At 33.3% G+C, this 14,339-nt stretch overlaps 1 protein-coding gene across 1 annotated transcript; it reads right to left on the bottom strand.

Moving 5' to 3' along the window:
• Positions 1-1,735: 1,735 nt before the first annotated feature.
• Positions 1,736-14,253, bottom strand: LOC121424493 (PHD finger protein 24-like). The gene is made up of 9 exons (XM_041620200.1): positions 13,862-14,253; positions 11,443-11,587; positions 10,692-10,877; positions 10,302-10,380; positions 5,106-5,179; positions 4,223-4,315; positions 3,028-3,167; positions 2,445-2,510; positions 1,736-2,014 (listed from the first exon to the last, which is right to left on the bottom strand). The coding sequence occupies exons 1-9, from the start codon at positions 14,149-14,151 to the stop codon at positions 1,900-1,902; spliced, it is 1,188 nt and encodes a 395-aa protein (XP_041476134.1). The 5' UTR covers positions 14,152-14,253; the 3' UTR covers positions 1,736-1,899.
• Positions 14,254-14,339: the final 86 nt, after the last annotated feature.

Consider the following 14,339-nt stretch of genomic DNA (forward strand, 5'->3'; position numbering starts at 1 on the left):
TTTTTTCCAATAACGTAAAAAAGAGAGCATCACATTCCACATGTTCATTCAAGCGTGAATGTTTAATTAAACGCCTTTGAATCATTGAAGCATGTTAAATGGTCGTGAACATAACGAAAAAGTTGAGAAAAGATCATTTTCAGTTACCAAAATGAAACAATACTTGCCTATGATATTTGAAAATCGTATTTTTTGTTTTTATTGAATGTTCATTGAACCGTGAAACGATGAATATTGTTGAAGATACTCTTCCCAAAAATAACTGTCATCATATTCTTTCATTCTTACTGATATAAATGTGTAAAAAATCCAATTATTGCAAATTTGGACTTGTGTTTATTCAACCGTGAAATTTAGCCGAAAAAGTTGTATCGTACTTTAGAAAGTACCTTTTACAAGCCTTCTGACTATTTTTCATGATAAGAATGTGGAATTAGTTCCAGTAAAATGGAATCAAAGTCATGATTTTTGGCTTGTGACTTTTGAAAAGTGACATTTTTGCCTTCTGACGGTGCTCACTGAAGCATGACGCAAAATAAGTCCACAACATTTAGTCAAAGGGTAGCTTATAAAATTACCTACACGCTCATGTAAAAATATACTAAAAACTCGCATTGGTTGGGAAATTATTGATGTTTGTTTAAGGGGGGACTTACTTTTTTTGTTGTGTATATATTAACCAACATATATTACCCATATTACCCAACACAGTGGACAGTATGTTGCCCAACAATTTAGGTGTGTATAGAAAGCCGACAAATAACAAAATTTAAGGTCGGCAAGTGTCCAACCACCAAACCTCTCTCTTAAGAAAAAAAAATACAAGGCATCCATCCTAAACATGACTTGCATATAAACTGGGTTCTCAGAATTGCTAGAATATGTATTGCTAAATTGATTAAACATTTTCCAATCAGCACAAATAGGTTGCATCAGTAAATTTTAAAGTTTGAATATACACATATTGATCACTATTTATCTAATTAATGCACACTAGAAGATGCAAACATTTTCTTTCACTCTTCCAAAATAAAATTGTAAGTTCATGTCAAAACATCGAGGGAGGGGGGGGATCCAGGATTTGAGCTCTACATATTCCGACAGTGTTTGTGCCTCCCGTCGACTCCCGAAAACATTTCCAACCTGACAACTTTTATGGAGCACTGCAGAATCTCACTCTACGTCTTTAATTTATCTGACGACAACCCCTCCCGAAACTTCATTGGCATATTCATCGAGGGAGTCTCATAAAACAAGGGAAATAGTAGTAAAATTTTCAGCTAAATGTTCAAATTTTAAGAGAAAAGAGATATAATGTCTGTGGTAGGTACTTTTATGCATTCTATTCAAATATTTCAAATGCATTTTCAGTATTATATATACTTTTTTCAACAAATTAAAAGTTCATGGAATATATATAATTACATGTATATTTACATTTTTAATGAGGTACATTATATGATTCCAAGGAAAAACATGTATTGCATTAAATAAATCTACTCATTGGCATTTATCAAAATTGCCATCATACCTGTGAACATTAAAATCAATTGCATTTTACAGTGTAGCTGTGACACTGAGACTATTCACAAAACAGCCATTAAAATACAAACAATGAAAATATATTTAGAATAAAATAAATCAAATTCTAAGTCCCAAATTCATTACAAACAAAATACACTAATTGCTGATGTGGTTTACGGTAAATACACTAAATATAAAAAAATCAGATTCTAAGTCCGAAATTCATTAATCCAATAAAAAAATTAATTCGATTTATATTTCAGTTTCATAGTTTGAAGTGTGCATAATCAAGATCTCCTCAGCAGCACCAGCTAAGGAGTTGGTGGAAGCAGGATCAGGGTTTATAGCAAGGAAAGAAAATTGAGCAAATGCAACCTATAATCCTGTACTGGGGTGACCCCTAATATAAGGGGTGATAGTTGCTGTGTTGGGCCGAGCACTCAAGATGGCTAGGGCGTGTTGTCGGATAAACCTCTCCCAAGAAATCAACCTTAACAACAACAAAAACCACAAAAATGAATTTAATACAAACTGAATATCATCATGTAGATGTGTAGCAGTTTTTATATTAAAAAAAAAACACATGGGATTGTACAATATCTAAAAAAAAATAAAAGAAAAATATCCCATTTTCAGGTCAGAGTGTCACTCATAAATTTCATGTTTCAATCATTAATGTCCATGGGAAATGAAGGTTGGATCAAGTAAAGTCAAGAGTATTGAAGACTGTACAAGGAATTAATTATGACAACTATGGGTGCCTATACCTGGGAAGAAACAGTGAGTCAAATATTGTATAACAGAACGAGAAAGGTCGATAGTTTAGGATAACAAATGGAAATTACGATCTTCACTAGGCAAATGTCTTTTAAAAAGGAAACAAAAAACAGATGGCGCTTAGAAAAGACAAAGAAACTTACTTTCGTTTGTTTGATGGATTGTACATTTGTTCTTGAGCATTTCTTCCCTCTTGACTTGACTCTAACCTGAGTGGAAATTAAAAAGATATAGTAGTTCAGTCAATTTTGCCATTTTACAATGCATGTATGCCATGTGCATGTATATAGTGATTGCAACGGGAATGACTTCTCTTTAGATTAGTATAGTTTCCACACTGCTAAAAAAAAAAACAATTTAATTTACAGGAGACCAACAAAGCTACTGATTTTCTTGCAAATGGAAGTGTTCGTGTCATTAAGAAGTGAATCTTAATGTTTTAAGGATTACTTTTGCTACATATCATTAATTCATCGATCATTATCATCAGTATATTTGTACTCTTAAATTTTTTATACGTATATATTTTCTTACAATTACTATCATCATAGAAATATGTACGTTTTCTGATATAAAACTATCACGTCATGATAGTGTACAATTTAAAATGGATGAGAGAAAAAAACATATCTTAAGTTTACCCAGGGGCAGACCCGAATTTACAAGGGGGATTTTCTTTTAAAAGTTAATTGCTTGTCTCCTGGATTTGAGCTTTGGTTCACTAACCCTTGGGCAGTGAGCCAGTTTGAATAAGCCTCGGCTGCTGCAGCTACGGAGATGACTCCTGTGTTATGATCATCCTTCATCCTGAAACAATTCTTAATGCGCTCTATCTCCTTAGGCACCAGGAACATCATCAGTTGAACCTTGAGATATAGACATAATACCACCAATATCTTATTATACAGCTTTCAAAACATGTTACTTACACATAATGTAATATCAATATTTCAATATCAGCAACAAAATATCAGCTGGTTAAAGAGAAATGCCAGTAGTTGCAGTAAACACTGATTTCATGAGAAAGTCTGTAAAACCAAGCGTAATTATCGGTATATCATCGAGGATCTAGATCTGGTACAGTTACATAAGCTGAAATTTGTGAAATTTGAAGGCTACGCTGAAAAATGTTCACACTGAAGATCACCAACACATATAGGCACACGTGGGACAGTGTATTATTATTGCTGGAAAAAAGACCCGACGGAAGTGACAGAATCCGCGCTTATTTTGCTTATTTCTCAGCAATTACACATATTCTTCCAGAATCCTTTGGCACATATTTTTTATTCATACAAACAGACACTTGGGTGGTCATTATATTAGAATCTGTAGAAAGTCATTTTGAGATCGTTACCAGAACTGGAATTTATCTTTAATTTCTGTAGTTGCTAATTATTCATGTTCCGGTTCATAATCTATACATTGTCTTATATGACCCAGTTACTAGAAAATAGAAAGCAGGGGCAACAGACCCCGCTCCCCCCTCCAGAAATTTTTAAAGTCATAGAAAAACGAATAAAAACAACGAAAAAAAAATTAAAAGAAAGAAGGGAAATGAATTGAGACCAGCTCAAAGAATGATAAAATGCTTTTTCCTTTTCCAGAAAAAAAATGTTACATGCTACAAATATTCCCATGACCGAAAATGCCAGAGATGACCATCTACAAGAGTTGTACTTAATCTTACTAATTGCAGCTGAATAAAGCCAACAACATATCATCTTGTTACAGATCATGCCTTCCTCAATGTTTTCACAAATCAGTGTTCATAGAATGAGGTATTGAAAATCAGTAAAGTTGGGGCCAATTAGCTCATGTGTAGATTTCTTCATGTCTATAATATACTACACCAATGATAATAATAATAATGATAATAATTACAATAACAAAAACTAATGATTTCAAATTTTGCATTTACCTGAGGTTGTTTTTCCAGAATATCAAGAGCTTCAACAAGTAGATAGTCTTCCCAGGAAACAATGCCATCTCCATCAGTATCATACTGAAAGAACTAAAAGAAATCAGCATTGAACTGATAATTAGTCTTTGATATTGGCAAATGCAGTTTTTGTCATAAGAGAAATGCTCTCAACTAAGTAATGTACAATCCTATATGTAGAATATGGTATACAAAAGACTTTATGCATAGCAGTCTTTCAAAAATGTGGAGTAAATTGCAATGCGACACCATGAATGGAATTTGTAAGATTTTCCGTAAATTCATGCAAATGATGCAAGGACATGCCAGAAAGTAGTAAATAGATTAAATTCACAGTAAATTCTAGAATGTTTGACCATCAACCCCAATAAATAATATTTTATCTCTGAAAAATTCAGAATACGGTCTTAAGTCTCAATTGAATAATTACAGTGATTGCGATGAAGTATGAAGGAATTTTCATTCAATCTTCATTACTCTGTTGTAAAAACCATGAAACAGTTTGATGCAGATCGGAGGGATTTAATGAAGTTAGAAAGTAAATGTAACACTTCTAGATAATGACTACATTTTCCCAGAGAGGGTAAAACAATTTTTGTCAGGTTAATATATAAATAATTTCTAGAGGCATAAAATAGCATGTATATTTATTGTTAATCATAACGTGGAGGCTGAAACTGATTCAGACATACAAATGCATTCTTGAATACACAGTACACACACACCCTAACAAAACATATATTAATTACACCCCCCCTTAAAAAAAACGACCATATATAAACAATATTGGCATAAGGTTGCAATGAAATACAAATTGAAAATTGAAATTGAAATACAAATGTAAAAAATACATGTTCCCTACCTTTTCCTTTGCGTTACTTTCAGTAACTGATGATGTCTCTACTGCTCGGTAATCTGCCCAAGATATCTTCGAATCTACAAATTTTGTAATTTATACAAAAAACGAAGTTTTTGCAATACCAGTAGTATGTAGGTTATACAAGCTGTGGTAATTAATTTTGTCAAACTATACTAAAAAAAAAAAAAAATCACTCTTCTTTCACAAAATCCAAGATTTTTTTTATTTGCTCAGCATAATTTCAACCACAAATTTATCAAATGAGATGGATGAATACATATATTGTTTTGTTATTACACTTGGTCTGTTAAAAATGACTATAAAACAAGTGTTTCGCATTACTGGAAGCTAATTTGGTTGTATGAAAATTGTATGAAAAAATGTATGAAATGAGACAATCTGAGATAGAAATTATTTCCTGAATAAAAAAAAAGATTTTCTTTGTTCTTAAAGCCAGACTACCACAATTACTTGATCATGATTGATTGATTGATTTTATTTGTCAGGTAACTGTGAACAAGTACATGAAAATATGAACAGTAGTGTATACCTTGACAGGATTGCCCATGAAAGCCGAGGTGGCTTATTTCCAATGGGGTCCTTACATCAGTAATTGACAACAATGTACATATATGAAAAACACCTATAGAAATCTATACAAACTACATCAATTAAGTCTAGACCACTAAAATTACACGAAGAATTGTAAAACTTAATATATAAAAAGACAAAAACAAATAAGTTTGCCATGAAAACCATTTACGCAAAATATGATTAAAATAATTGTGAAACAGGTTGAGTAAACGATCATTACTTCTAGGTTACATATGAAAATTATACTATAATCAGTTTTTAAATAGCGCTAAATGCATCGTAACTAATACAAGATTCATGAATCGTAAAACCTAAGATATGAAAAAGTACAAATAAGTTTGACATCAAACTTTCACGCAAACAACAAAAGATGATGATAAAATGTAAAACAAGTTGATTATTAAAATAAATCATAACTAAATAGTTATATATAAGACTACATGATACACATGAAATTAGAAAGAATATTTAATATTACAGAGTGGGGACATTTTTTAAGTGTTGTTTCAATACTCTTTTAAATTGTGTAAAAGTCTTAACCGATTTAACATGATTAGGGAGGGAATTCCAAAAATGTATACCATTATAATAAAATGTGTTGCCAATTTGACCTTTTCTCATAGGTACAACAAAGTTAAACAGACTATTTCTTGTTTCATGCCCGTGAATATTAGATGACCGTGTAAAGTTTTTTGAGATGTAATGATATTCGTTTGAATAGAAAATTTTATGAACATGGTGAAGTATAAGTTGTTGCGACCTCAAGTCTATGCGAAGAAGGCCAGCTTTTTTTATTTCATTCTTCCCACTATGTGTTCTTGGGTGTAAGCAAGTAATAAATCTAACAATCTTATTTTGAATAATTCTAAACTTTTTTTGATCAACCTTTCCAAGACTGCAGTACCATGCTGCATTTGCATAATCAAATAAACACTGTATTAATGAAAAGCTTAAAATGCGTCTGGATTTCGTATTCATGCAATTGTGATACCGGTATAGAAATTTCAAGCGAGCATTAGCTTTTTTGACAATAGAGTCAACCATAGATGTACATGAGAGATCACTATTTAATATCAGGCCTAAATACTTCACGGAATTCTGTCTCTTAATTAATTGACTGTTATAGTATCTATTGAAATCATCTGTATGCTTAGACCTAGCCCGCGAACAAAACAAAATACTTTCGGTCTTACCAACATGTAAGCTAAGCTTATTATCTGTCATCCATTTAACACAATTTGATAATTCTAAGCTAAGTTTTTCACCGATCAGCTTAGGACTTGTATCAGAATAGAGTAAAACACTGTCGTCTGCATATAAAAGTAATTTACTTTCATTAACACAAATACACATATCATTGATATAGCACATAAAAAGAATGGGACCTAATATGCTCCCCTGAGGAACTCCACACTTTATATGCATAGAATATGAGAGTACATTTTGCATGGATACCACTTGGCGGCGATTTGTCAAGTAAGACCTAAACCAATTTAAACATGCTAAATTCAAACCCATCACTTCTAATTTCTTTAAGAGTATTTCATGATTAACCGTATCGAATGCTTTTTGTAAGTCAAGAAGAACCATTCCAACATAACGGCCTTCGGAAATTTCATTCCTAACAAAATCCAACAAGTGAATTAAACATGTTTCAGTAGAATAACCATTCCTAAAACCAGACTGAAATTCATAAATGATTTTGTATTCTTTAAAATATTTCTCAGTTTGAGAATACACGCATTTCTCCAAAATTTTCGACACTATGCTTAACACACTAATAGGTCTATAATTCCCAACATGAGTTTTGTCTTTCTTTTTGTGTAATGGTGTGACTTTAGCGATTTTCATTTCATCAGGGAAGGTACAAGTTGAAATAGATAGGTAAATAATGTAAGTTAAAGGAATAAAGACGTTTTTTGCACCATCCTTTAAAAATCTAGCAGGAACCAAGTCAAGTCCGGTACTTTTTGATATTTTCAACTTGGATAATTCATTTAATACAAACTTTTCTGTGACAGGAGAAAAATTAAAACAGCCTTTTTGTATACCTTTATTGTCGTAAAGTTTTTTTAAATTAGGACTGTCGGCCCCAAACTCACTTCTGTCCGTAATGGGGAGCTCACAAGCTAATTTATCGGCCACTGTTGTGAAATAATTGTTAAATTCGTTGGCTATCTTTAGATTATCATGACATAGTTCCCCTTTAATATTAATAACACTTTTCTGAATATTTTTTTGTTTGTTTTTTACACCTAACTCTTTGAGATTTTTCCATAATTTCCTAGAATCATGTTTGTCTTCAATTTGATTTTGGAAAAATTCGTCTTTAGCTTTCCTCACTTTCCTTTGTACCACATTTCGCAATAGTTTAAATTTCCTTTCGAGTTCTAAATTACCAATATCTTTTTTCATTTTCCTGAAAGCTATATTTCGTTGTCTTATCAAACCAATAATTTCACTGGTCATCCATCTTTCTGTTCTTTGCTTAATTCTTACTTGTTTTAAAGGTGCACACTTATCAACTACTGACATGAAAATACTTTTGAAGTGTGACCAAGCAATATTCACTTCATTACATTCAAATATAACAGACCAATTGATGTGAGATAAAACGAAATTAAAATCATTTTCACAATAGTTTTTCATACATCGAATGCTTATAGTTCTATGCTGCCCAAATACAGGCCTGATAAGTTTCCTTGAACAATACGTTAAAAAGTGATCACTTAAGCCAATTTCAAAGACACCACTTTGACAAATATTTTCTTCTTTACTACAAATTACATGGTCTATTAATGAAGAAGTGGTAGGTGTAGTTCGGGTGGGTTTTGTTATAAGTTGGCTAAAACCATATAAATTCAAAATATTCTTGTATCTTTTGGTCAGTGCTGATTGTTGTAATAGACAAATATTCATGTCCCCTAAAAGAATAACCTCATCATCTTTTGTTAATATGTCCAATATATCATGGAGAGAATCAATAAAGTGATTGTCTCTGGGGGGTCTGTAGACTACACCTAAAGTAATAGGCTTTGTATGTGGTAATAGAATGTCGATCCACAATGATTCAATACCATCAGGTGTAAGATCTTCTCTTAGATTAAATGCAATATCATTTTTAATATAAAGGCAGACCCCACCACCATGGTCGCCTGCACGATCTCGTCTTAATATAGAATAACCATCGATATAAATTTCTTCATTATTTATGGACGAATTCAACCATGTTTCTGTAATTGCAATTACTGAAATTCTACTTTCATAGAGAAGGACGCGTAGTTCAGGAATTTTATGTAAAACGGATCTGATATTTAAATGAACGAAATGCAACCCTTTTGCTTTAAATATATCATTAAATGATTTGTATAAAATAGCCCTATCAATTCCAGTAGGTGTGTTAAATTCAGGGATAGGAGGTGCATTAACTGTTGAGGTGGGTTGAACATCAATCAAGGATTGTGTAAAAATTGAGTCACAAAATGGCGGCAATGAACAGGTTAAACATATCCAATTCTCATTTGGGTTTTGATACAGCCTAGTATATTCATTTAAAGAGATCTCGAGACATTTAGTGTGATACCACTTTTGACAAGTGGTACACAACAGTCCATTTTGGTTATTTTTAACGGGTTTCTCGCAGTGACCACAAGGGAATTTATAGTTTGGACCGGGATTTGTTTCAACGTCGACAGACAATAAAACACGAAAAAGACTTGATTATGTTCCTGATATATTGCTGTTTGAAAGGTGGCCACGGAATTATGATAATATAAAATCCGAGAGCGAAAGTATTTTACGCGCTTAAACGATTTGATAGTAACATATTCAAAACCAGATGAGACATGGAAAGAACATAAAAATGAAATTAACAAATAATAGAAAACATGTACATGTACATGTATGCCCACTTCAAGGAAAACAGTTAATTTCTACTACAATTTAGAATATTTTTTGCCCACGGCAAAATTATAACAGAATAAGCTTTACCAAAATATAGAAATAGAAATTACGTTGCCAGTGTAAATTACCTCTATATTGACAATTCATTTCCCACTTTTTTAAAAAAGCCATTTAAGCTTATGGGTCTTTTGGGAAGACGGGGGCGTATCCAGGAAAGTTAGGATGCACTAATCGCCACTCAACGATATGAAAAGCAAAAACAAATTTAGGGCCACCATTTTTTTTTTTGGGGGGGGAAGCACAGTAAAAAGAAAACAGTATGGCCTGAAGGTGAGTCTGGGCTCGCTCGCCCTCTGGATCTGTGCCTGAAGGAGTCTCATTACCCTACTGAAAAGAGACACAGTGTCCCATGTTTGTGCCATAGTGTGTTCACAGAGGGGAACACAATGTGAAATTACCTTCATACTGTTAAATCTAAACATTTCAACAGTGTGAATCACGTCGTCGACCATGTGAGCACGATGTGAACAGTCACGCTGTCGAGGTGTCCACAGTGTGAAGATAAATTGGGGCACTTTAACAATACAAATAATATTTTCACAAGTACGTGAACACACTGGGATCACACTGTATGACACTGTTCTTTCCAACAAGATAAGCTCCTCAGAGAGGATTATTCCTAAAATACCTACAATAACTTACCTTCATCTCTGTCATATCTGTCAAATTTTTCCATTAGTTCATCCATCTCAACCAGTGTAATAAGGTTTCCAATGGACTCCTTTGATAGAAAAAAATGGTGATAGTTATAAAGTCATGGCTTGACTGAGGTGACTTCATCATTATCATTCATAAATAAATGTATGCAAAACTAGTCTATTTACCTAAATTTGAGTTTGGCCTATAACAGGTAATGGAGAAAATTCAATACTAAAGACTGGTACACTTAATTGTTATAATTCTTTCAAATAAATTGACTTCAGGCCAATTTAATCCCTCTCAAATGTGCAATAACAGTATGAACATAAACAAGAAAAGTTGAAAACAATGATAAAAAAAAACACTATAAAAAAATCATTCAATAACACTTACACATTCGGAGCAGCTCCACCCGACCTCTTCTTCTGAGTTCTTCAAGGCCGTAGCAAAATTGACATCACTGCAGTAGCCACCGGATTCAAGGCATTTCTGATGCGAACACCTCCCACAGATCCTGCACTCATGGATGACGTCATTCTTCACCATGTTGCATAGCGCACAGTTCACATCAATGTCAGACTATGGGTCAAATGGGGCAGTCATACATATAATGTACAATGCAACAGAACATGATGATTTGTTTAATGATAAGGAAGCCCCAAGATCAATAGCTTGTAGGTAGGACTCCCTGAAAGTAACAGACTTGACAAAGACAGTAAAGTATAAGTAATATGAAAATTATGTAACAAAGATATCAACTAAAAAAAAAGACTGGTCAGCACTGAAAGTGGTGACAGGCTACATCACAGAATAGAAGGTAGATGGTACCATTATTACTTAGATCTAAGTCTAACAAAAGATTTAACCATGGATGGGGAAATTTGTTAAAATCAAATTATGATAGGATACAAAATACAGAATTCTGAAACTCAGTTCGTATCCCTACTTAAACAAATAATCATTACCTAGCTTTAATAGTTGGGGAAAAGATAGTTCTGAAGAATGCCTTATTACCCCCCCCCAAAAAAAAAAAAAAAAAAAAAAAACAAACAAGCAAACATACGCCTAGAAGTCTAAATGTACATGCAGAACCTATATCAATTTATTGGAGTGTAAATTATGACATGTAGATGTATAGTCTTACTTCAAGCATGGATTCGTATTCTAGGTTGGCTGGTGCCGTGCCATATCTAGCTTCTTCAAGGGCAAGTTTCTGACGTTCTGCCTGTCTCTCTGAACGCTGTTCGTTGTATGATATCTGTGTTGGTTCTTTCGGCTGATCAGAATGCCTACGGTGCATATAAAGAAAATATCTTGCTAAACAAGTATAACTTGAACTTAGTTACAGAAATGAAAGAGTGAAAAAACAAGACTTACATGTATATATCTAAATAGATCTAGACACTACTCCATAAAGTATGCCTGGAAATGCATGTAGCAATCGCTCATCCCCATACTAGCCTAGGTAATAATATACTGAGGGCTAGTGGATAAAAATAGGCATTTTAAAGTTATTTTTTGTGCTGACCCAACTACTGTTTGAGCCTCTATTACCTCTGTGAGGAGCCGTGGAAACATGTCACATGATAATTAATTGATAGATTATATTAGATCTGCAGTACTGAACTTGGAAGTGTGCCAGAAAATGTGAAGATGTCGCTATATTTAACTACTGGTAGTATATTGATCACTCAAAATAAAGAAAGAAAATTTGAGGTCAAGTCAACTATTGACTTTTTGGACACATGTCAAACGTTAGTCTAGACTACAGCACAAGTGCCATTTATATTATTGCCTACCCTACCCTCGCCTTAGTTAGGTAATTACTAATTAGGCTAGGGGTAGGGCTTGTCCTGGGAACCTCGACAATGTGTTCAGGCTTGATTCTATCTAGGCTAGGCTGGTTTAATGTAGTCCTAGTCAATCTAGACTAGATTCTTTTTAGAAAGAAGAATCTAACGATAGGCCTAGACCTAGTAGTACTACTACTAGCCAGGCCCAGGGCACAACAAAACTAAAAGTTAGTCCTACACTAAATAAATCCCATCACATCAACACTGATCATCCAATATAATGTAGATCTAGATTAGGGCAAGTCCAAGAAAAGGTCACCCGAGAAGGCAAAATTTCATCTTTAATTTAAGAGTTATCTTTGGTGGGGTAAGAAAGCCCAAATGTTGAATTTTAAAATTTCATTAAGAAAATTTTGATAATATGCATATTTATGCTAATTTGGGGCACCAAATTTGCATAATTGGTAAAATGGGCGTTACGTATCGGACAATTATAAAACTCATAGAAAATGATAACAAATCTTCTGAGATTTAGTCATAGGTGGGACATGGACCCCCTAACATCTTATTACTTTTTGGGGAAAAAATGGTATCATCTAATTAATTATGCAAATTAGGTCTTATCCAAGGATGGAATGTCCCATACGTAACATTTTGAGGATTTTTTAAAAGTTACTTCTCATAATACAATACTTGTATTGTTGCATCTCTGGGAAGTTCTAATTTATTAAGTATGAAACTGTTATACCACAAATAGTTTCAAAAATAGTGTTTAATTTTTAATTAAAAGTTAATTAAAAAAATGTTACGCATGGGACAAGTTATGTTTTGGACATCTACATACAATGTCAATGGGGAGATTTGTGTACAAAGTGAATGGAGAAAAACAAATTTCAAGAGTGCTCTAAAAAGTGATTATTTACCTTTCTTTAGTTTTTAAAGATGATTTGCTATGAATACTGATAAATGAAAACAAAGCGAAAAAATTGTGAAAATGGAAAAATGTGAAAAAAATCAAAAACATAGAAATACATAAGGAGTTCATGAAACCATGAAAAACAAGAAAAAAATGTTGAAATGGCTTATTTCCCTTTCAGTCATATCAAATATGTCTCAATAGAACATTTTAAAAGAAAGAAACTCTTATTTCCAAATGTCAAATTATTTCAATTTTTTTTTAATTATGGGGAAAATTGTGTATTGTACATATGGGGACAAAATGTCTCATACGTAACTGTCCCATACGTAACATGTCATTAATTTTTTTTAATTAGAGTCTGTAATTAGAGGGAATTGGCTTATGACATGAACCTTGCCTTATATAGAGTATTGTGACTTCTATTAATAATAATAATAATAATATATGTAATTTATAGTGCGCCAAATCCACTCGGCAGAATGCGAGTAAATTACTTTTATTAGTACACTAAGACCTAAGTAACAAGTTGTCAAATGAAATACTTTCAGAGAATTCTCAACTTGAAAAAATGCTTTGAAAATTGTCTTTTTTCTGCGTCCCATACGTAACGGCACATCTTTTCTCTCTAAAAGCTCAAGGTCAAGGTCATATGTCACCATTTTTTGCATGATTATTCTTCTCCTACTCCTAGAATCTAGATGTCTACCATCAATCATGTGGGTATTTAATCTAATCAAAGTCATTTAACACTTTTTTTTCAGGTCATTAAAGCCTCTGAAATGTCCCATACATAATGCGCACGAATTCTTGGACTTGCCCATTATTCAGTAGGCCTAAGTGAAAATATCTACCTGTTAATTTTTTGAAAAGGTCTCATCCATGATGAACTTGTGCCTGTGGTGTTTCCTTTTGCCGTGTCAGCATTCTGGCTGTCAGTTGCAGTCGCGCTGCTTGTTGTTGTAGTCCCGTCTTGCTGCCTACTTTGCCCCGTGTCAAAAGGCGTTGCTCCAGCAGCTGTGATTGGTGCAGCTCCCTTTTTACCAGCAGATAGGAAAACATTTGCTATCAAACCAATCCTGCCTGCCTGCTGTGCTCTCTTTTGTATCCTTTCTTTCCTATACTTCATAACTGCGTTTCCCATCTTGATCTTTTGATAAAAATCCACAGGATTTAGGCTAGATAAAAAGTTAACAATCCGAAGGCAATACTTGAGTTGAGAAGTTGTTGGACTCGACTCGATCGAGATCGCGATATAGAGCTAGCTAGCTAGCGCTAGCTAGAGGCTGCGAACTTTCGACCAATCAAAATCTCTATCGCAAAAATCGCGAC

This window comes from Lytechinus variegatus, chromosome 11 (genome assembly GCF_018143015.1).
Source record: "Lytechinus variegatus isolate NC3 chromosome 11, Lvar_3.0, whole genome shotgun sequence".
Lineage (NCBI taxonomy): Eukaryota > Metazoa > Echinodermata > Echinoidea > Temnopleuroida > Toxopneustidae > Lytechinus > Lytechinus variegatus.